The following is a 24,210-nucleotide window of genomic DNA, read 5'->3' on the forward strand; positions in this document are numbered from 1 at the left end:
CTTTCTGCACATGACCTGTTCTGTACTGTCCCTGCTACTTCTGAAACATGTTTTCAAGCATTTGAGGTATGGTATGAGGCCTTATTTTATCCTAGTCCTACAGCAGCTGTGCTTAGAGCTGATCGAGTGAAACGGTTAAGCCAGGGAACTGGGCATCCAGACCCTTTAGTCTGTTCCTGTTACATTGCGTCTTTCTGTGTCACCCTTGATAAATCCATTTACCTATTTGTGTCTTTGTTTCCTTGATATACATTGGTGTTTAAATTGTCTATGATATCTACACCAAACAAACAGGACTACGTTTCTAAAAACCAAAATTAAAAGATGTGATATAAAAAAGAATTGTATAGTTCTTTAGTGGGTATTCCTACATGAATTGCTGAGCTCTGTGGCACACTAAAGCTTGTGTATAAGCAATTCTACAAATCAATAAGGAAAATAACCTGGAGAGAAGGATGGGTCTCTTATTACAGCACTAAGTGTCGATACTGTAGATGTCTTAATACTAGTTAATGACTGTTCCTAATGGTATTCAAACAATGTACATTTGCTTTAGCTTTTTTCAAAGTCCAGATGAGCTGCTCAGAGCTCTCTTAATGATGCGAATTATTTAACGCTCATTTGTATGCAGTATGCTCTGCTTTGAAAGTACTTCACAGAATTCAAGCCAAATTCAGCCTTGCAGCTCCACTGAAGTCAGTGCTTGTCTGTGCATCTGTTGGTCGCTTTTCTTTTTGTTTTTGCTTGAAGAGTTAACTTCTTGTTGTGTGGATTTTATTTTTTGAAAGGTAATATCTGCAAAAGGTTTTCAGTTGCTATTCTCTCCTCCCAGTAAAGTAGCTGTAAGTACAAATGCAGTTCTGTTGATTCTCACATCTCCCTCTTAACCCCTGCAAGAGGAGGACAGGCTAAGCCGAATATAATTTTTTTGTGTTCTTTTCTTTCCTCTACTTTGCACCTCCTAAGCACAGTTTTGGTGATATCTGGCACTTCTGCTAAAAATCATCCTGTAAAGAATCTCTGCCATCTGATGTATGCAGGTTATCGAGTTCCTCTCTGTGGCCCATTTCTGGATTAACACAACATGAACTGATGGAGGCCCAAGCTGTGTGCAATTCTGCAGGCTAGTTATGCTCAGTATAATGATGTCAGGATACACTTTCTTATGCCTGAGAGCAATATGGCGTGGGAGTCTGACCTGATATTTTGAATTCGAGTAGCTGCTGAAAGGTGGAACAGGCATTCTTAGTTCAGGCATATACTAATTTTTTAGTGTTGCACTTATCCGCAGTATTCTTGTAATGTAATTTTTAACTCTATCCCAACTATGTTTTTTAACACACACATTGGAAGAAAATAAAAAATCATCTGCTATCATATCATTCACTCCCCCTGGGTAATGGGTAGGGGCGTGATTTTTAGCTTACAGCACAGACCCACAACCATCTACTGCCTGCACGGAGTAAGTGGGAGTAATGGAAAAGCATCCTTTCTAGATGTGCATGTCACTAGAATGGGCAGAGACGTTTCTTGTCAGCTGCCAGATATTTGCTGGCAGCACAGGGATGAGTGTTGAGACGTGGGAATAATGGGTTCATTTCCAAGCTCCGCAGCGGATGAATCTAGATGCCCTGTTGCCCTGTTTTATATAATATTGTTATCGTATATGACTGCTTCCCCTCTCCCTTTCCTGCAGTTCTGTCCTCCGGCTCCTGCCTATGTTCATCTTCATGTTCTCTCCAGCACAGCTCCTTCCTCTCCCTCCCCCCAGCTCCTCCCTCCCTACTGCTTGCCCATCCCTTTTGGCCTGCATCTCTTCCCTCTCTCCTGCTGGGGATGGATGTAATCCCCGAAGGAATGTGGCCCACAGGCCTCTGCAGGACTTGGGCTTGTGCCTCTGGAGAGCCTCTGATGGTGAATGCAAAGCAGGAAAAAGCAATCCCATGTCACCTGGCAGCACGGGGAGGGAAGAGCTGGGGTTTGTGGGCTGTTCAGTGTGCCTGGCTGCCCAGCCAGCTTATCAGACGAAAAATAGAGGCTAGACTTTTCGGCTGCGTGTGCTATTTCCCTATTCATTGTGTCTGGGTGATGTATTCTCTGTCTGTGGTTTTGATAAATATCTTTCATAGCTACTTTCTGCTTCAGTCCCCCTTGGGGTAGCTCTTTCCAACTCAGCTGCATCAGTGTGCTGAAGATGTTAAGTCCGAGTGTGTGGAACAGAGGAAAGAGGAGAGAGAACTTCATATAGAGCATCTAAGAAAGCTTTAGCTTTAACCATATCTCTGTGAAGCTGCTGTATATTACACAAGCCTCACCTGCAGTTTAAGTTGCACAAAGCTCTCGTGCTTAATCATATTAACTCTTCTTCCCTTTCTCCTTCCTCTTTGTATTTATATGTCCACAGAGCACTCAAAAGTTTTGCAAGGAGAATCCCAAGCCTACTGCTGGGACCCAAACTTGTGTTGGTTTTTAATAAGGCTTTGCATGTAGGATGTTGTTATGTTCAGAGTATCCTGGAAACTTCAACAGGGATGTAGGGGAAAAAAATATATATAAAGATCACGATTCTGTGTTTGGAAACTGAGTTTTGTCCTATGTAGTAAGCACCCGTCTTAACCCTGCTAGAGCAGAACAAACCCCCTTTTCTAGCAGAAACCAGAGCTGTTGTTAATTAATGTCTTGCTGAAAACTAAGTCTTTGCCATCTGTTCCGCCCCCTCACTACGAATGCCACTCTCATTATGTTGATTATGTAATTAAAAATGAAAATATATTTTGGTAGAGTGCTGCGTAGGCATCTGTGCTGATTCTTCTCCTGTTCCTATTTACCGTCCCCTGCCCCCCAAGCCATAAGAAAAGGAAAAGGTGACAATTGTTTGACTGCGCGGCAGCTTGATCCTGGAGCTGCGGTGCTGGCTGCCCCCCTGGTCCCTGTCGTGGGGATCTCAAACGCGTCTGAGCCGCGAGGCCGTTGGAAACTCTGGTCATTAGGTTCATGGGAAATCCGTGGCAGGGAACTGCCCCTTAAACCGAAGCGGCTTTACGTTCTTGTGAGCGGTTAACTTGAATCCAGAAGAGGAAAAGTGAAAAGAAAGAGGCCTGGTTACTTCACAAGCGATAGCATGACCTCTGAGATCAGCCGGGCTGCTCCTGTTACAAACATGGCCTCTGTCTATCCAAGGGTGGAGGAAGAGGGAAAGAGGAGGGGTAGCTTTCCTGTAAGTGGGTTAGAGCAATTACTGAGGGCTCTTACAGCAAATGAAGTTGTCAGCGTGAGTCACATTCCCTTTTTTTTTTTCCTCACTGCCAAGTTTTAGGCAGTAACCAGACAGAGGGAGGAAAAAAAAGGGAAAAGCAACAATGGAGAAAAGTTGAACTGAAACAACCCTTCATTCGGGGTATTGTCTGACATTTTAGTTCTGATTGTACGTAGAGATAAAAGGTCTATAAATATCCTGTCTGCTGAAATTCCTTATCACAACATCGCCTATCAGCTGAACAAATAGGTTAGGTTCTTCAAATAATACATAGTTACATATGTAAATACAAAAATCACTGATTATATCCCTGCACCACAGGTAATGAAGGCCTGATCACTGGGAGGGCCATTAACCTTTTCTGTTTTACTGAGAGATGCCCCATCTCAGGAAAGCACATGGCACAAATAGCTGTTACTGCTGAATCGGTGCAGGCTCCCAGACCGGGCTGGAATAAGCAAGGAGATATTTATCTGAGTGACTGGGCTGGATGAAAGCATCTTCTGACACTTTTTGAAAGTGTCTTAGCATTTAGCTCTGTTTAACAAATGGCTGGAAGCTTTTCTGCTCTGCTTTAGAGCTTTTGTGATTCCCATTGTGGTCAATTGTTTGACACTTTTATTATTACTGGTATGCATAGCGTTTTTTAATGTTTGACAGCTGGAGAAAGAAGTATTTTGTGCATTCAAACTTTTAGCACAAAGCTGCTGTTTTCCATTCTGCCTTTGTCTTTTATTCTTGCTGATGCAAATCAACGAAAGACAGAACTGATTAAATTACGTTTGTTTACTTTTTCCTTGATGATAATAAGACACAGCCTGCCTTTTATAAAAGACAGAAATAGAGGATGTGAATGTTTCTACAGTATTTCTAGAAAGGTTTTTTTTTTTTCTTACAATATAAAGGCATTTATTTGTTTCTTATGTCTTGATTTATCAGATAACGCGCACTTCCTAATGTATGTGGAATAAGAATAGAGCAATGAATGACAGTTAGCAATGGATTCCATTTGGAAAGTTTCTATCTTGTTATTTTTATTAATTCAACAGTATAAATGATCAGACCACATCACAAAACAAACACAGCAAGATACTTCTGTCCTTCACAGTAGGACTGCCTCTGATCATTACTGTAGCTGTACCAAAAATTCCCCTCCATTGCGGGCTTTAGGTTTATACGTACGCAGTTGTTATTGGGTCCTGGCTTCCGTACATTGGTACGATACTGGAAAGAAACAAGCACCGAGAGGCAGGGCTGCAGAAATAGGATACCCGTAATTGTTTTGGTGAGTAATGCGCATGTCTTGTGGATTGTGTAATACTTTTTTTTTTTTTTTTTTTTTTTTTAATGCTTGTTCTGAGAAAGGAGGCCTGCGTTTGCTTGTCTTGCTCGTGCCGTGTGTTTGCAAGGAAAAAGATCCTGGATCAGGAGCGCGTTTCTAGAGGTCAACAGCTGCTTGTGAGATAGTAGGACGAGGTCACCAGGAGCATGGAGAATTACAGCAGAAAGATTTTTGGGAGGGGTAAATGGCAGAAACAGGAGAGGAAGAGTATAAGCAGAAAGGAGGTGGTAAGGAAGTCGCTATAAAACTGTCCTCGTGATTATTTTTTCCTGCTTTTTCCCAGAACAGAGAAAAGTGCAGCAGAGGATGGCAAAGGCAAAAGAAGCGTCTGAAGGCTTCTCAGCAGTGTAGTCAAACCTCCCTGTTTCACAGATGAAACTAGACTTGGGGAGTGATATCACATGGCAGCTAAGCCAAACCTAATGGACTGCTGGTATCAGAAAGGACACTTCTGCTCCCAGTGCTGCTGCTTTCTTTGTACAGGTCTGGTGCTTGTCAGGCCCTTTGATGAGCTCATGCAGCTCAATAAACTGTAAGAAAATGAATTCAGCAAAAAAAAATACCAGCCCAGGAAAGGAGGAGAGTTGGACACTGTGAGAATGGAGACTGGAACTGCAATGAGTGGGAGAAGTACAGACGTCAGATTTTTGCTGCAGATTTGGGGTGTGCTGGGGGATGCCTCGCTGCTGTTCCACGCCTGACCTCCTGCTTCACGTCCTAGGTAGTGCTTCCCTCAAAAGGCCACGAGACGAGCACAGCCTGACCAGGGAGGCTGGCTGGATAGGTGAAGGCAGGCGATCCACGTGGCAGAGAAGGGAATGAATGGGACAGCGGGAGCCCAGGAGGATGTTGTTGTGGGTAAGAGTAGTGGAAGAGGAACCAAGGAGGAAAGAGGACATGTTCAGAGCGACCACAGAAGGTTGCTGCAACAAGCACCGGAAAATGCTTGAATATAGGGCAATGGTTCCATCTTCCTAATCTAGCTCTTAAAGGGTTTATTCTCGTGTATCCACATAGCTGTCCCTGAAGGAGGAGTCCTGTTTATGTCCCTTATTTAGGTATACATTTCTCCAAATTGGGATTGGATAAGAGGACAGCTGCTGCATTTTTATTATCTGTGACAAGCAGCAGTAAAAGCGGTTCAGAGTTCATGATGGAAATGTATCTGTATATTGGCATTTATCCAGCTGCACTTCACAAAGGTAAATGGGACATGAGAGTGGTACGCCGCCCCCTTTTAATCCATTTTCTATAGATGGGGGTACTTTGCCTCTCTGCGGGAAAGGCCGGCACAGCTACTGTGCTAATAAACACTCATTTCTCACTGCAGCATATGCGCTTCCCAGACTCATAAATCCAGGCAACTTGTAGTTGAATAACAATTAAATATCCACACACATTTCCATTCCACGGTCTGGTGCGCAAGGCATAGGCCTAAGTGGCTGGACATCTGCTGTCTGCTCTCCCACACTTACTGTTTGGCAGAGCATATCACTTAATCTTACCCTATTGCCATTAACAGTACCTGTAAAATTGGATGCAGAGCATCATCCTACAGATATTTTGCCATATCCTTCAAAAAGAGCAGTGTTCTCTCTCTTGGTCTTTTTTTTTTTTTTAAAGCAGCCTTTATTGTCATAGTCAAAAATAGTTTTCATTGCTGTTGGTCTTTCTCTCAGGATTTCCAGGCCAGGGATTCAGTTTGGCTGGGATTCAGTTAACGTCAGTGGGAAATGAGACATCATATTGAAAAGTTAGTTGAGATGCAGGACGCTGATAGATCCTCACAAGAATTTTGTGTCGCTTGTACAAAACCCAGAGACTCAGTAATGCAGGAAGATAAATGTAGCGCTTGATTACAATGGATGTATTGCAGTTATAAAAGGCATCTCTTATCATTAGGCTCTGCGTATCTGCAGTAATAACCACCATATGTCAGGTAAGACAATGATAATGTGAGCCAGATAATTTTCCCATTGTTAAAACTTTCAAAATCCCAAAAGCTACAAATGTCTTAATTATTAATTCAATTTAGCTAGATCTAGTGCTGGTGGCTGGAGGGAACATCTTCCTGAAGTTCAATCTTTCCCCTGGTCTAGCTGATAACAGTCTATGTGGCAGAGTTTAAAACATCACAGCCATTTAAAGAAGTAAGACTTGTATACAGTCATTACCCATCTTGAATTTCCGTGCAGCAGGGTTACCACACGAAACTGCAGTTCAGATCTTCCCATTTGTCCCAGAAAGCTTGAACAGATAAACCTTCTCCTTTGCTCTGAACTTAACAAGCCTCCTTCAGTGGTGAAGCTCTACGAGACACAAGGCCTGTCTTTGCATTGTTGCTACATAGTTACCTATCAAAATGCTTATTCCCTATAGAATTGGCAGAAACCTTGACTTTCCTCCCCAACCCCCACCCTGTGTGCCTCAGCTGCAGACCAAGTCCTAGCCATGATCACAAGAACATCCTGAATCAGTCTCAATAATTTGCATTTCCTTGCCAAAGATCTTATCTGCCGGGGGTGCAAATTGCACCATCAAGGTTGCTGGTGTTGAAAAATCTGCACCCTTCTACTCCCCAGCTCTGTTTTCAGGCTAGGTTAATTTATCCAGAAGAATTAATTGAGACAACAAAGCTGTCAAGTGAGAAAGGCCACGCAGGAGACAGCACTGCTCTGAACATCTGCACAATTTGTATATTTGATTAGGTACCTCAGCACTTGCAGGTTATTGTTCTTAGAAGCAAATCTTACTTTTGCCATTTTCGTATAAGGCCCCGTGCTGTAATTCTGCAGATGTTCGTTCTCTGTATACCCGCATTGTTTACAAAAATGACAAATGCTGATAGTAAAAATTACATTTGCTCATTCAGACATCTTGATATTTACATATAAGAAAAATCATATGCCAGGGTCCAATGACCTCTAAAGAGAGATGCAACACGGACTTCAGCAGGAGGTGGATGGGGCCCTCCAAATCTGCTTCTCTCGCACAAATAGTCCCCTGATATATATAATGAAAACCTTCTTTTGTTTATAATGACAGATGCCACAGGGGGTTGTATATTTGGATATTATTTTTTCTCTAGGAGTGTTTATTAACAAATGCTTGAAAGTTTTATGATGTGGTGAAAACTGTACCTCTCATGATAAACAGGAAGCGCTCAGAGGTATTGCATTACCCCTGTAACGCAACACAGATTCCAACAGCTTGGCTCTTTTTTTCAAAATACTGTGACACCACTTCCTTCAGGAAATCTCTCTCGTCTGCACAGCTCTTAATCTACTATAGATATGCAAAATTGCAACCGAAATGGTTGTTTTAAAAATGAATGATGATTCATCAATTTCGGACTGTAGAAACGGATGTCTGTAATTTATATAGTATCTATTAAAAAAATGCAGTACAGACTCTTTGGGCTCTCAGGTCAGCGGATTGAACAACGTGCAAGAAGAGACTGATAACCTCCCTTCCCTCCCGCAGCACCGGTGCAGCGTAAGGAGCAAAGACGCAGATTTCCCTGCAGGTGCTTGAACTGCCTCAGCCATAAATCTGGCGGTGCCTCTTCTGCAGTTCTGTCGTTCAGCGCCAGCGAGGCCAGGATCGGGCCGGTACAGGAGAAAAGGCAGTCCTGCTTCCAGTCAGGTCTTGTTACCTGCCAAGACCTGCAAGGAAAGCTAAGTGTGAGAGTTCATATGTGGAAACTGGCATTCGGAGTCACTGGGCTACGGCCTCCAACTTGCTCGTAAAGGCCGCCACGCACTTGTCACGTGATGGTGGATCAATGTTGGCTGAATTTTGAACCCTGGTGACTTTTACGTGAAAATCTCAGAATCCCACTGCCGTACTGTTCCCTATCGCGTTTTTCTGTTCAGCCACAGCCCGTCATTTAGACTAAATGTAATAACAGGAGACAACAAGGAAGTATACCTGTGCCATCACAAAATCATTAGCTACATGTTTATTAACATTTAACATCGCCCCAGCTGACAACAACGTCACGTGAAAGCAAGTCCTGGTAAGCTCTCTTTAGAAGGTCTGGCACCATTTCCCAAACTGGTTCCCCATGACGGGACTTGTGTGTCTGCCAAGTGCTTCACTTGCACAAAGCCAGATGCAGTGGGGTCTGGATATCACCCCTCCAACTATAACCCTTCTATTCCCATAGCTCATTCCCACCACCTGTTCATCTTACTTTTATTTTACGTTCTTGCGCCCCTCTATATTCTCTTTTATTCTTTCCTTCATCATCCTTTCTCCTCTGCCCTTACATCAGCCAATGTCTTCATCACAAACGCTCCCTAAATTTTTAGCTATGAGAAGCACTAAAAGCGGAGTTACTGCAATGTCTGGACAACGTAAAACCCTAATAATCCTGTTTCTACATTCTTTGACTTCTGCCTCTGTTGGAGGCATCACTTGTCCTGTCTACAGCTGAACTGAGAACAAGTGGGGGAAACAGACTGCATATTTTAGTATTTGTAAATCGTTAGACTTGTGAGGTTTTGTAATAATCTTATCTCCTTTTTTGTATTTTCTTGTATTTTCCTACCAATCAATGGTATCAGAAATACAGGGATCAAGAGGCAGATATTACACACGAGCTAAATCTTTTTGCAAAAACTTAATAGCCTTCCAGTGCATAAAGCTTCGGCACAAGAAAACAATGGTCATATACTGGGACTTCAGCGGCATCCTCACAAGTCACTGTAACATTCTGTATAAATATTGACTATACGTATGGGGTTTTTTATCAGTCCTGTAAAAGAACTTTTTATCCCGTGGTTCAATTCTCTTATCATCCACAGCTTGTTTACAGAATTTTAAGTCTTGGGCAAGATGAAGCAAGCTCATGAGGAGTAGCTGGTTTTCAAAAGATACAAGCTCCAGATAACTGAGGACAAGTAAAGCACACAACAATATTGAAATCACTCAGAGTTTTATTGCAGCTGACTGAAACAGAGTGTGCTTTGAGGCTGGGAAATTTCCATTACTGAAGTGCAGGACAGTGCCTGGATACTGCTGCTACTGCAGTTGAAAAATAAAAGCAACTTAATTCTGTATAGACAAAAAAATGTCAGTATATTAATTAAAATTGTTAGAATTATATAATAAGCTTTTAAGGTTGCTGTAAAATGGATCCCTTTTAAGATATTTAGAGTATAATTGTAAACTAGTTGTACAAAATTAAGGAACATAAAAATGACTTGAAATTGCAACTGTGTTTTCAAACTGTATTTGTGAACAGCAAATCTAACAAGAACATAATACAAGACATCTCCTACAGCAGCGACAGATTCTGACAGTGGCAGAATGATACCCAGTGCAAGATCAAGGTTGTTACTGACAGTATGGTTCTGCAATTAATAATCTTTCGTGCTCCCCTTGGCATGCACAAAACAAACATAGCAATCCGTTTACTAGTTTTAACTCCATGGTGTATAAGTCACCATAAGCTCCCTGCAAAGTCAGTCAGAATGCTGAATGGGGAAAAATGGAAATACAGGGTGGGGGGGAAAGTAAATTTGTTTTGGCATCAGCTGCCCAGCAATTTGGGTGAGAGACTGTTTTTAACTTCCCAACGGCGTAAGATTACAGAGATCCTCATTTTTGTTGAGGTCACTTTACGCTGTCAAAGCAGAGGCCGGCATTTAAATCAAAATCAGTCTCAAGGGATTTCAGCTGTATGTCACCAGTTAAATCAAGCCCAGGCAGGTACTGACTACAAGTTATTAGCATCTGACGCTCTTTATGAATCTTAGGATAGTTCCCTGTGGATCAGAGCTCATATCTAAGCAATATAAGTTTGTGTCACATTCATCACCATGGTTCCTGAGTGCCTTAGAAGTTAAAATATATCTTTATAGAACACCTTACAAGTCTTATTTCACTCTCTCGTCACCCCCGCACAGAGGCTTGAGGTCTTTTTGAATAATGCTGGGGAAATTGTTTTATGTACTTAATGCCTGCGTTTTGTTGGGATGATGGGGATGTGCAGGGTCGTGCTGAGGTGCTCTGAAAGCAAATGCCATACTCCTACAGCAGCTACCAAGAAACCTACATCTTCAATGTCCCCGTGCAAATAATACAACTAATACAATAATGATGATTTTGGGAGATGTAGCTCTTGTTTTAAATTAGCACAAAAATTTGAAATCCCCCCCCCCCCATGAAGAGTGGCACTGAAGGGCAGCTACGTAGTGCTTGTCCTTTGCCTAAACCTGATAATGCCGTTTCCAGGACGCGTAGGGCCTTTCATAGTATGGCATTTACTTTTCAAGAGACCTATTTACAGAACACGAAGTTAACAGTTAAAGTAGATATGTGTAACCGTACAGAGAATTTCTAGACCCTGATTGTAGGATGAACTCATCCATGTGACTCCCGAACTTGATATGAAGATGGAGATAGTCCAAACCATGGCATATTTAAACTGACCGATAGTATGGCTTAGCTGTTTCCCAATATAGCTTTCAAACTGAAGATACTGTGTTTCTGTTTGGACAAACTTTTCTTAGCAGTGCTTTAATTTCTTTTTGAAATAAAAGGGTTTTTTTTCCTCCTGCTTTTCATTACCTGCTATCATTTTTTAGTAAGGATCACCTCTTCTCCCCCAACATAACCCTTTATTTTGATCATGGAACTAATCATTTTCTTAAAACGCATTTACGTTCTTTCCAGAATTGAGACTTTAATGTCACCTTGTTAAGGTAAAAGACCCAACATTAAGTGCAGGTAATGGCAGTGTATTTAAATAGGTTGAAAAGCAATTGATAACACTTCTGTCTGGTCTGCCTATCTCGGTAACTGTAGTGCTTCACTGAAATATATGCACCAAGTTCTCTCACAGGATAAATTGTTGGGAAAGCATGCCATAGCCTTTTGACTGCTTATTTGGGTTTAATTGGATTAGACGTATATTTGAACACAGCACTCAAAAGAGCTGACAGTCTTTCCACAGTTTCCTGGTATGCCTGCTTGGTTTCCTTTTTGATCAGACACATCCTGGTGAAGGTAGAAAATAATCTAGATACACGCTAGTTTTTAATTAAATTTGCTATGACAGGTTGTGTTTAAGCTAGATTCTCTATAATCATTTGTTTTGCATTTGCTGATGACAGATTTATTTATGTATTAATCAGAACTGTAAGCATAATTTCATGTTCAGAGTTAGAAGAATCTTTTAAATAATATTTTACTTGGTTTCAGAAAATTTAAACATTTATTCACATTTACTACTGTCTAAAATTTCTGAGAAAAATAATGCTGTGTTTCTAAAGTGCAGAAGAACACATCACGGAAAGGAAAACATTATATACAAGTAAAAATAAATACGTCAGAAACATTATCCCACTCAAATATGTAAAAACCAAGCTATATAGTTGAATGTCTGTTAAATACAGAGCGAAGTTTGTTAGATTACATTGGTCATCCACTTCACTCCATCAAAGTAGGGCTGGGGCTGCATCTGAAGCCCAGACCCTGCCGGGTAGGTCTGCGTCAAAGGAGAGTCCTCGGGCTGCAGTTTGGCTAACCGGCTGCGCAACTGAAACCAGAAACTCTTCCCTCTTGACTTCTGGTCAAACAGCAAGCCCGATGCTTTGGGGGATGTTAGTACGTTGTAATCAGGAGATTGTACAGCATTTGGAAGCAGCTATGGAAAATTGCAATTGTTCGGTCGATGGCAAAGGAAGCTGGTTTGCAGCAAGTAGCGACAGAAGAAGGTGGGATGCCAGAAATGACCCTCTGGCAGCTGGGAGAAGGAAGACAGAGAGTACATTGGCAGGGACGCCTTCGAGGCAGAGATAGACATGAAGCAGCAGGATTGTCAGCAGAGATGTCAATAGTAAAATGTCAATAGAAAGAGAAAGCAGAGCTGAGAGAGAAATGTTGAAAGAAAGAAGAGGGCAAAGTGCAACCCGTGAGAACCTGAGAGCAACTGGATTGTCATGTCAGCTTCTGGCTGAGCACTGTTAACAGGAATGCAAAATTAGTAACTCCTTATAAGAAAAAAGCTTGACAGTCGAGGGGTAATTGGATGATTCCACACTGGGGTCTTCTGACAGACTGGAACGGGTATAAACTGGAGACACAGGCATGCTAAGATGTATAAAGATACATATTTGAATGAATTTTCAAAGGAACAGAAGATACAGCACATCTCAAGTAGGTGTAGCAATAGTAGTTAAAGCAAGCAGCAGTATGATTTCAGATCAGGTGTTCATACATTTTGTCAAGATCATTAGAGAATCGCAGAAAAAAATCCAGAAGTGGTGTTAAGATCCTTGTGCGTAACTTTTGCAAACTTCCAGATGAAGCAAAAGCTCTTTTAGGAAAACCAAGCCTTGCAGGAACACAGAAAACAGACACTGTTGCAAGCAGCGACCATGGCATCATACAAACCATCACCAACTGCATTTTCACCTCCCATTCAAAGCCTTGAGTTTATTTACACTTATATGGGAAACAGCTAACAGGAAAATATAATTCTATATAAAAACAATATGCTAACTAGAGGTTGCAAAACTATGCACTGGCGTTAGGAAATGTCAGAAATAAGCTTGCCCTTATTACAGCAATTCAGCTTTCGCATATAATAACCTTGTGCTGCGTGACATCAGAAGGTTGTAGCGTGGCCAAGAACGGCGCCACAGCCCTTCTGGGTCTCGGACCAGCGCCTCAGACACAGGAGAAGCCCTCTCGTCTCCTGCAGCTGACTCACTGCCGGCCACCCCGCGCTCTGCACCGAGCACGGCTCCTCGCAAGGCACGGCCTGCGCCACGCAGCTAACGCGTGCTGCGGCGGGCACCCACAGAGACCCGGGGCGGGGTGCAGGGGCCTGCGGGACACCCGGCCCGCCAGCCCCGCTCTCGAGGCTTCCTGCGGGCTGGCGCCCGTCGGCCAGAGGCTGGAGCACCTCGCGGGCCCCCCGCTCCGCCCGACGCCGGCAGGGCAGGGCCCGGCCTGCGGCCTCCCGGCCCGAGGAGGCGGCGGCCGGGACGGGGCAGCGGCAGAGCCAGCCCGGCCCCGCCGCCGCGCGGGCTCCATTTCCTGCCGCCGTCACCTGACGCCTCTAATGGCGCCGGGCGGCCGCGCGCCCGCAGAGCCGGCACGCCCACCACGTGACCCGCCCGCCGCGCCCCCTCCCCAGCGGCTGCGGTTACCGCAGTCCCCGGCCCCGCCCCTGACCCCGCCCCCCGCCCCGCCCGGCCCCGCCCCGCCGCCGCTCCCTCCGCGCGAGCCCCCACCCCCTCCTCCCCTCCCCCCGGCCCGGGTCGATGCGCGCGCGCGCGGCCGGCAGCGTCTCCTCACAGCGGCCGCGGCGGTGACGGCGCTGACGGGGCCTGGGAGCCGGCGGCAGCGGCCGGTGCTCCGGAGCGCGGCGGAGCGGGCGACGCCTCTTTTCCTCCCTCCCGCATCCTTCTCCTCGTCCCCCTCCTTCCTCCTCCCCCCGCCTCCGCCCCCCCGCACGCAGTCACCGCGGTTCCCGGCACGGACAACATGGCGGCGGTGTCGGGGGCCGGGGCTGCGGGCGGCTCTGCCAACGCCGGGGGCCCGGAGATGGTGCGGGGCCAAGTGTTCGACGTGGGGCCCCGCTACACCAACCTCTCCTACATCGGCGAGGGGGCCTACGGCATGGTGTGGTGAGTGCCGGCTGCCGAGCCCGGCTGGGGCAGCGCCCTTGCCCTGAACAACTCCCTCCTTCCCTCCCCGCCGCCCTGCCTGGCCGCAGCCTCCCCGGGGCCCGGCCCGCCCTTGCAGGGGGGAGAGGCCCGTGCCTTGCCCTCGGGGGAGGGGAAGCCGGGGCTCCAGCATCTCTGCCGCGCTCTCCTCGGCTCTGCTTTTCCCTTCGTGTTCCCTCCCGAGGTTGTCCCTCCGGCATCACCCTTCCCTACCCTCGCTGCCGCCTCCCCCCCCCCGCTTCCAAAATTTCTCCACCGATGGGTGCAGCTGAACGTCTCGTTTCCTTTCAGTCGTGCGTTTATTTTCTTGAGTATTTTTTGTTCCTGCCTCTGGAGTTGGTTGCTCTCTTTATTTTCTCCGTCTCTGTAGAGTGATTGCAGACGTTCAAAAAGGGGAAAAGGTCGTAAAATCCTGCTAGCAGCCCCGCGTTTCTCTTTGTGCCCGTGCGAAGGCTCACCTGGCTGCATGTCCCCGAGGTCACAGTTGATAAAAAAGTGAATCTGTGCATACGAATTGCTGCCCCTACCTGGCTTTTCTTAGGACGTGCTGTCTGTGGTGCATAGCCTGCCAGATTAGTGTCTAAATTAACATGTATACAGGTGAAAGTTCTGCTCAGCCGTTATTTGGTTATTTTGTATTGCCCCTTGGTTATTTTGTATCATGAAGACTTGTACTAAGTCTCACTAAAAAGCGATCGTGTGTGTTTGGGTTGGTTAATATCAGTTTTAAAGAGCGAGGTGAATGAACTACAAAATACTGAAAATGTAAACTAACCGGATTGAGAGTGCGAGAGGGTTTTTTTTTAGCAATCTAAATAAGTTGGGATGATGCTCTGTGGTGGTATATCTAGTGATTGGGTTATAAATCTGACATGCTCAATGACCTTAGTTAGGATTTCTTATTCTATTAGTAAAACAGATTTAAAAAAACCTTACTTCTGAAATAATTTAAGGATGCAGATGAGAAACTTTTTTTGTTATCGTTTTGTCAACTTTCTTCTAAAGCTGCTTCTGTTTCTTCAGCATGTTTTTTGACCAGAGGTACTAAATGAGGTTTACAGGCTATGACTTCATGAAAGCTTTATCAGCATTAATTTCTCTCTCTGATGCTTGATCTTTTGTAAACTAGTGCATTTCTCAGTCAAGGCTCTTCACAGCCTTCAGCTGTATGTTACAGATTTTTATAGCTATAGGTTTTTGCATACAGTCATTGAATTGTGCTGGCCTGTTAAGATGAAGTCATCCTGTATTTCAGGGTGGAAGCTTTCATCTAGGCCTGAACTCAGCTGGGAGATGAGCCTCTCTTACAAAGTTTTGAGTTGCGGCCTTCACTTTTTTGCTGTGGGAAGAACCTTCAAAATGTAAATCAGAAATCCTGTTTATGGTGTAAAAATGTCCTTGTTATTGTTTTAGTGTTAGAAATCACAGCAAGTCCAAAACTTGTTAATGTAGTTTATGGTACAAGCTGTATTTTATTATGGTGTATTTTATCATCTGAGCTAGGGCAGGTAAACCAGTGCAGATAATCTCGGTACTAACTGCACTGGTTTACACTTGCAGTCTGACTTAGGACGGTACTTGGGAACAGTGCTTCCAAGATGTATGCTGTGTATAGTCCAGCTTATATCAACGGGGTGTTAAAAGTGTGTTTAACAGATAACGTGTTAAAGCTAAAGTATTTCACCACAGATCAGAGATTACAAGAAGCAGTACGATGGCAGTTGATGCCCTTTTTTGGCATCACTCTGCTAGTGAGCAGATACAGGGGAAACGGGGCCACATTCTGCCCCTCCAAAAGGTATGTTATTAAGTTCTATACTGAAACAGTTTCCTCTCCAAAACTATACAAGGTTATCTTTTATTTAAAGACTTATTCTAATACATTGTGTCTGCTATGAATGCTATACAAAATTACTAACAAAAAATCCAAATCTCAGGCTCAGTTGACATATGCAGTTGGCTCCTGTGTTTTCTACTCTAAAATTATTAACGTGAAATACTAAATTTGGTATGTTGTGCTCTTAACTATTGCTCTTCTGCCTTGGGTGTGAAATGGTAGGGAACAAAGTCTCAGTTCATATTGTACACTTGATAAGGAAAGTGTTGGATGCACTTGTTGTAGTTAAATGCCATAGCAACTGTAATGTTTCGTAGTGCCTAACATACAAGCTCTTATGATTAAATAAGATTACTTATCAACCAACAGAGGTATAGGTTATGCAGTTTAATACGACATGTTTCTTATCTTGCTTTGATTGCTAATGCAGTGAGGATCTGCAGAAGCTTCTCCCTTGGGGGGTGGGGTAGAGGGCAAACTATGAGTGTGCAGATGGAGATGTTTCCCGCAACTGCAAAATCCATTTAAATCTGTACACTTTAATGAAGGAAAGCAGAGCAGGCTCTGATGGTTTTGTTTTAGACCCACAGCTAATGTGTATGACTTGGGAGATGCTAGTTATTTACAAGTGCATTGTGCCATATGGCTTGTTATACAGAAAACAAGTGACTTAACTCTTAAAATCCTTCACTCTTTTCCTTGTTTTTCCTAATTCTTATATTTCTGGATTCGGGAGTTGAAAACAATAAAATTCTTTTAAGTATATTACTGAGTAAAAGGGCAAATGAAGTATTCTTAGGGTAGTGCTGTTATGGTCAGTCTTCCATTTTGATTTTGCAGTAGAGAGAATAACGTTTAAGAAATATTGATCACAACATAAAATAACAGCAAAGGAAATAGAGAAAGATGTTGACTGAATAGACTGTATGTGAATGTTCTCTCATCTGGATGTGAAAACCCTTAAAGGCATGTAACTATTTTTCCCAGTGCAGTCATTTTTAACCTGCTCAGGTTTTGAGTAAAAATAAACTTAACAGAGCAGTATATTTACTGCTATGTTGTGGTTGCACTTTCTCAGCTTCGTAAGCACAAAAGGCATGTTATCAGACAAATTCCCATCCTAATGTCCTGCAGTTAAACTCCGCCAAAAATGTTCATTCTTTGACACCGGCTTGCATCTTACTTGGAAATTTTGTTGCTGGGGGTGAAGTGGTTAATAAGTGAATGTCCATGCCAGTGTCCCTTTCTAACCTATTTTTTGTTTTCAGTATTTCTGCATGTAAAACTAGGGGATGACCACAGTGCAAACAAAGTTTTAGCCAAAATCCTCAGCACTTTCTAGGACTGCAGGACATTCTTTGACCAATTTAGTCATACAGTCATGTTTGTTACTCTGAATTAATTTATCCAAATATATGCAAATGTTGTGGTTGTTTTTTTTTCCTTCCCCTTCTCTTTTGTGTAAGAGTTGTTTTGAGGGGTTTTCGTGTGAAGTTCTTTATGTGACTTTCCCTTTCTTTCAGGGGTAGGGGATTATCAACCTCAGTGTCAGCTGGGACCGACTTTCAGACCAAGTCTGAAGTTTCAGAACTACCTTTCAGACACAATAAAGTGAGAAAGGTTTTTGAGATTGTCTCCTCCTTCCCAAATGTGTGGGTGGTTGTTTTTTATTTTTTTCTTCTTTTTGCAAAAAAACCCAAAATCAGCCTGTTAACAGGCCGTATTTTAAATACACTGAAACAGTGACAAAAATATGATTGAGTTGAGCTTTAAATTTCCAGTGTGAATTGTTCTTCATCCAGTTGGTCAGTGGTAATTCGGCAAGGATGGTCATTTGACAGTTTAAAACAAGTCATCTTTTTGGAAAGAAATGGCGAATGGGAATGTGATAGAGACGTTCTGGTTTATATTCTGGTTTTTGGAAGTCCTTTTTGTCATCATGCTTATGTGAATGTGAAGCTTTACCACTGCTGCAAATAACTGCATATGAATAATAAACATGAATGCAGTTGGAAGAAAACAATCCTGAAGCTCAAATCTTGCATTTCTTGGCCTGAATTGGACTGGGTTCTTACAAAGACATCTTTGTGTTACTGATGTGCTATAGAAGAGTGATATTAGAAGTTAAGGTAGTCAGTAGATGAACATTAAAGTAATACTGAAAAGAATATTTAAAACATTTGACAGTAGCTTTTTCAAAGTTCTGCTCCTTTCTACTGTCTTAGGGAAGAGCCCTACTTTTAGAGGATGGATCATTTAAAATTAAATCTGAGAAGTATATGCATGAAGAGGCTCGAAACAGAAAAAAAAAAAATCAGGAATAGAATGATCTGCAAGGTGTAGATATTTATATTAAAAGATGAAGATAGGAAACTTGATGGGATTGATGGTTGCATAATATTTTCTTTTGATTCAGTCCAACGTTACACAAAAAGGTAGCGTTTGCATCCCTCTGTGAGGGTCAGATTGGTGTTTTGGGGTGGACTGCTTAGTGGTAAAGATCAGAAACAGCTTACAATTTTTGTTCTGTTAACTATTGCATTGGTCTGGAGAGAGTACCCTGTAATGACAGAGCAAGTATAGAGATTCACGTCCCTGTTTATACGTGCTTTTAGGGAGGGTATGGGTGTCGATACCTGGTAATTAACATGTTCTGGTCTGTGTGATATGGAAAAGAGGGAGCTGACACAAGTTAGTAAACCCTAATGGGTCCTCCTTAGTGCAAGGATCAGAGTAGAGAATTAGGGAATGTAATTGGTGGCTAGTTATCAGCTTCTTCCCTCTGGGGAGGAGGCCGAGGTAAGCATTTCCCTTCAGTCACTCAGACTTCTAGCACTTGCTTAACCTGACGTGGAGACACGAAAGGAGCAATTAGAGCTGCTTTCCCTGCTCTCCCCGGTGATGCGGCAGGTGGTCGGCAAGCTGTGGAGCAGGCATCAGGGACAGGACAGCAGCTACTCGCTCTGTTCGTATCAGAGCTGTCTTTAAGATTTATGGAAGACGAGAGGTAGCAACTTTCCCTGTCTGCCCAAAGTAATGGGATACTAGCTTAAGAGGTGAAGAGTGCGGCTCAGGGACACATGCATTTTATAAATAAATACACATTTTCTTAACATAGCATGGTCCAGCCCACAGAAACAGAGATAACTTGTGTGATTCTTTTTTTAAGCATGATTTATTAAGGAATAAGGCTTATACGTTCACAGTATCTGTATGTGGTTGCATCAGTCCATCTCCTGTACCCCTACATATGATTCTTGAACCTGTTGCCTGCCTTCCATCAAATTTGACAGATGGTAGAAGTCTTCAAGATGGAAAGTTTTTGCAAGTTTCTTAGAAATAGGTATTTTGCTAGAGTGAAGAGATCCTATATGCTGCTCCACTGAGGAAGAGACTTTATCAGGAGGTCACGTATGAGAAGTCAGACTCCCCCAAAGAGACATGACAGATGCCCCAGTTTCACGGATGGATTTATTGGTACTCTTGAGACGAGAAATGTGTATTTGTAGGACACCAGGCTCTGTTAGTTCAGTGAGCTCCTTGTTCAGGAGTGGGGATCTACAGCCCACAGAAGAGTTAATACTTACCAACCGAGTAGGTGTACAGCTCAACTTGAGTTGAAAACTAATTCTTTGCCAACATAGTAATTTTTTTTAATGCTTTTTATGTTGATTCTTTGTCATAGCTTTCAGCTGTGATCTAGAAATGAAATTAACTGATCAATTTGGTATTTAATAAAAAATATTTTATGACATCTTGCTGTGGAATATTTCACAGCATAATGTAGGTTGAAAGGGACTTCCTGAGGTCATGTAGTCCAACCTCCTACTCAAAGCAGGGCTGATGTCAAAATTAGATCAAGTTGCTCAACTTGTCCACTCAATATTTCCAAAATCTCCAGGGATGGAGGTTCCACAACATCTCTGGGCAGCTTCTGGTTCTAGTGTTAAACCAATTGCCCAGTGAAACTTTTGCCCTTAAAAACATGAGTTTCCCGTACTGCAACTTGCGACCGTCGCCTCTTGTCCTTTGTACTTTTTACCTCTGAGAAGAGCCTGGATCAGTTTTCTCTGTAATCCCCCTTTATGTAACTTAAAAGAGCGATTAGATGCTTTCCACCTCCCTGCCTTTTTTTTTCCCTCCTTGCCTATACAAGCCCAGTTTCCTCAATTTTTTTCTTGTATGTCATGTCCTTCAGCCCGCTGTGCATCCTAATGGTTTTCTGCTGGGAGAGAGGAAAACTGGATGCAGTGTTCCAGATATGTCCTCACAAAAGTAATCACTTTCCTTGACCTGCTGGCTATACACTTAATAACACAGCCCAGTCCATGGGTAGCCTTTATCGCTGTGAGCAGGCGCTGCTAATGGATGAAGTTGGAGGTTGTTCTGGTAATCTAGAAAATACTTTTACTTGCACTTGAAGTGAGGTATTTTAGGAACTTTTCAAATAATGCCTGAAAAAAAACCCCAAACCCCACAACATTTTATTAAGTGATTTCAGTTGTATTTGATTTTGATTTCCAAATTGCTCAAATGAAGCGTATGGAGCCATAAACGTATTTTAGAATATAACCTTTCTTTTACTGTGTTGTAAGGTAAATTAATAGTGTATGTAAAGTGCAGCAAAGTGTAGTTTGTTTCAGGTGATTTAACCGTGTCAAACCTAGATTCTATTAATTGTTAGGTCAGTTACTAAACAGAGTTGTTTGCTCCTGAACGAATCTCCTTTTCAGAAGGGAGCTTATTTTCCTTTGCTTTATTACAACTTCTGGGCATATAAAGAAGCTATTCTCAAACTCATCTTTTTGCAAGGTACATTAAAAGCCAAATATGCATTACTTCATTATCAGCTCTGACCAGGCAGATTAGTAAGATCCAAGTAGTAATGAATGTCATTACTTCAGATGGGGTTATTCGATGAGATATTGGTAGATACTTTGGCAAGATGAGGTTTCTCGTACTCCATCAGCATGCAGTAGGTTGGTTTCTGTTTCAGAGAGCATTCCTGTCTCCACCCCTTTCCGCTGGGTTTCTGGTGGCTGGGTGAGAGCTAGAGCAGAGGCAGCCTCGCGGCCCCTGCAGAAGGGACTGCACCCCGGCTTCCACCCGGGCAGGCTTCTGGAGAGCTGTCAAAAGGTTGCTGTGTGCCTTCCCAGGCCCGGTTGCCTTTCGCTCATGGGTGAAATACTGATTTGTGTGTGTATGTATATATATATATATATGGCTTGTAGAAAGGCTTTACTAGAAATATTGTTCGATTAGATTTGGGCAGAATCTTTCATGACAGTCCAGTTTTTAGTGGAGTTGTGCACATGTTTTTACTATCTGTCTTGTTTAGCAGTACCTAAAATCACAACCACCTAAGTTCTATTAGGGGAAAATCTCTTCTCTTGGAAGTTCTTCTTTTGTATTTTAAGAGAATTTTCATAAAATACTGAAATACTCTGTGGTGATTAGAATGCAAATGAGAGTTTTTGTTACATTGTAGAAAGTAATTCATCTGTGTTGTGGGTATGTTTTAAGTACCAGCAACTTGCAATTAGGCTTACAGTTTATAATATGCAATTACTTCATTTTGCAGTTTTCCTTAGAATTAGCAGCTGTCACTGCAGTACCTTACTTCTCACTTGTTTGGAGGGAAGGCAATTTGCTCCACCAAATATTGCTGATGTGTCCTGAGTAAAACTTGAAGTCATTTGAGCACCGCAAATCAATAATCCCCAAACTGCTTCAGTCTGGAATTTGCCCAATTTTATTGGGATTTGGATGGTGCAGAGAACCCCAAATGACATTCATGCTGACTTTTATATTGGATTTTTCTGAGTGATTCATAATTGTGAAGTATCTTCCTTTTAGTTACAGTAGCCAACATGTCTTAATGCTGATACCCTGTCTGAACAAAACACAAAACTGTTAAAATATTGAGGGGCTAGAGTTTACTGTTGGCATGTCTTTTTAAAAAGATGGAAAGAACATGCAAAAAATGCCTTGTAAGCTGATACTGAAGGGAAGTAACTTCTGATGGTGGTGAGATGCACACTCAGTGCTAGTGGTTTGGGTTTTTTGTTTTGTTTTGTTTTGCAAGTGGAATACTGAACTAACCATGGCAGAGTGGACAGTAGCAATGAGCTTGCTTTCTCTAGTGCTTTGTGATAGTTTTCATTTTGCACTGATGTTTCTGCAGGTTTAGGAAAACCTCTGCTTTGAAGTATGCATGAATGATTTTGTTCAGTGATTTATTTCTTTATTTATTTTCTGTTGGAGTGAAATACTGTGAACTATCTCTTCTGAAGATTTATATCATGTGGAATCAATTAAATAAGCTAATTACTGAAAAATACAGTAATTGTCTGGATCTTGTGTTTTTTTCCTTTTTCTAAAGCTGATTTTAGGAGGAGTATTTGGGATGTAAGCCAAATTAGAACCTTATTAGACAAAAGAGTAAACCACATTGCGGGATTTGTTAATACCGTTTCCACTCACAGTTCGCTGGTGGTGTTCTCCCTTCTCTCTAGGAAAGGGGAAATATTTCCTACACACATCTATAGTGCCAGCTTTGCTGCTAGGATGGCGGCGGTGGTTGTTTTCCAGGCTCCGGAGTAGCGCAAGTTGTGTAACTGGCCTGCCGTCGCTGTCTTGGTGGCTTTTTGTTGCCTCTTGAGAAGCAGTAAGCACAGGAGGAGGAAGTCGGCACTTCATCGGCTCATATGTGGAGGTTTGGCTTTCATGACAATTGGGGCCTGACACTTAAGCTGTGGTTTCCATGACTGACTTGTGCTGCTCTCAGGCTCTGCTGGTTCTAAAGGGGCAGCCTTTCCTTCCATGCCTCGGGTCGTGTCATCCCTTCCTCCGCTCTTGTGCTGGTGCTTACAGAGCTGTAGAGTTAGCTGTGTTGGAAAACTGATTTAGCTGAAAAGTTACTTCATAGAAAATAAAATGAAATTTGAAGGTGGTAAGTTGATGTGACTGACGCAAAACCCTGTGAGTGCTAGTGCTGACACAGGAAGGGAATAGGAATATGCAGGTAAAAACTTCTTTACTGTTCCTGTTTGTAAGCTGCTTTGACTTGGAGCTGCTTCAGTTCTCTGAACTATCACAAAGAAAGCCACCGCTCCGATCAAAAAAGTGAGAAAGGGGCAGGGTTGTCAGGCACAAAAATGAGACTGAACCACAACCACTCCTTCTAATTCACTGAGCCCTTAGGTTGTCTCAGATGTTGTCGAGCTCTTGCAATTTTACCCTGAAATGGATTCCCACAGGAATTGTCTTTAAGTTTATACAGAGAGAAGAAAGATAGTGATATTTAATATCATCATATTTTAACGAAAGCAATGGGTGCTTTTGGAATGAGGGGTTTATTTCGCAGATAGCCAAAGGGCCTTTAAACATAACAGTGAAGCTTGCCTAAATGTTAAATTTGGCATAGATGCTATCAAAGGAAATATTGGCAGCGGAGAACCTGTAAACTCCTAAAATGGGGAGGATAAGTGGGAAGGCAAGAAGTAGACAAAATACTAAGATGTAAGAGTTGTCTATTTTCTGAAGACCAACTTGAACTGAAGTGGCATAAAATAGAGTAGGCATATATGATGATTTGAAGTCACAGTGCTTCACAGCCAAAGGTATAGAAAGAAAAATATATATTAGAAGAGCTTGAGAGAAGTGATCGTTTTTTTCGAACAACTAAGATTGATCAAAACACCATGAAGTTAAATGACATCTTTAGCCAACAATACAGAACCTTGGGTGAAATAGCTAATATTTTTCTAATACTGGTCTTAAGGTGTAGTTCTAGAATTGCTGCTCCTCGTAGTTCTGCTTAGTAGGTGCTAACAAAACACAAATCATCTGATCTGCCACACCCAGGATTATGAATTGACTGAGCTGGCAAAGGTAATTTATTTAACAGACTCCATTTTACACGACTAGCTATTTGTTTTCAAAATACTAGGAGTGATAGAAGGAATTAAACTATTAAGTCATTATTATGTGCATAGTAAATAGTTTAAAATTGTAATGCTTTGGAAGGTTCCATCAGATTTTACTTTTCAAATTCTGAAAAATAAAATTGTGCCTGTGTAACCTACTAGAA

The 24,210-nt window shown here is 42.6% G+C and overlaps 2 protein-coding genes across 2 annotated transcripts in view; both read left to right on the plus strand.

Annotated features, from left to right (window-relative positions):
• Nucleotides 1-11,112, plus strand: part of PPM1F (protein phosphatase, Mg2+/Mn2+ dependent 1F) — a 45,895-nt gene extending 34,783 nt beyond the window's left edge. The window contains exon 10 of the transcript XR_012676491.1: nucleotides 4,882-11,112. The gene's annotated coding sequence lies outside the window, so the exon portion shown is untranslated. The remainder of the gene's footprint in view (nucleotides 1-4,881) is intronic.
• A 2,759-nt stretch (nucleotides 11,113-13,871) lies between these two features.
• The window catches only part of MAPK1 (mitogen-activated protein kinase 1), a 37,910-nt gene continuing 27,571 nt past the window's right edge, over nucleotides 13,872-24,210 (plus strand). Inside the window, exon 1 of the mRNA XM_075167976.1 lies at nucleotides 13,872-14,242. Coding sequence (XP_075024077.1) covers nucleotides 14,100-14,242 — 143 coding nt within the window. The 5' untranslated portion in view covers nucleotides 13,872-14,099. The remainder of the gene's footprint in view (nucleotides 14,243-24,210) is intronic.

The sequence above is a fragment of the Calonectris borealis genome, chromosome 18 (assembly GCF_964195595.1).
Source record: "Calonectris borealis chromosome 18, bCalBor7.hap1.2, whole genome shotgun sequence".
Taxonomy (NCBI): Eukaryota; Metazoa; Chordata; class Aves; order Procellariiformes; family Procellariidae; genus Calonectris; species Calonectris borealis.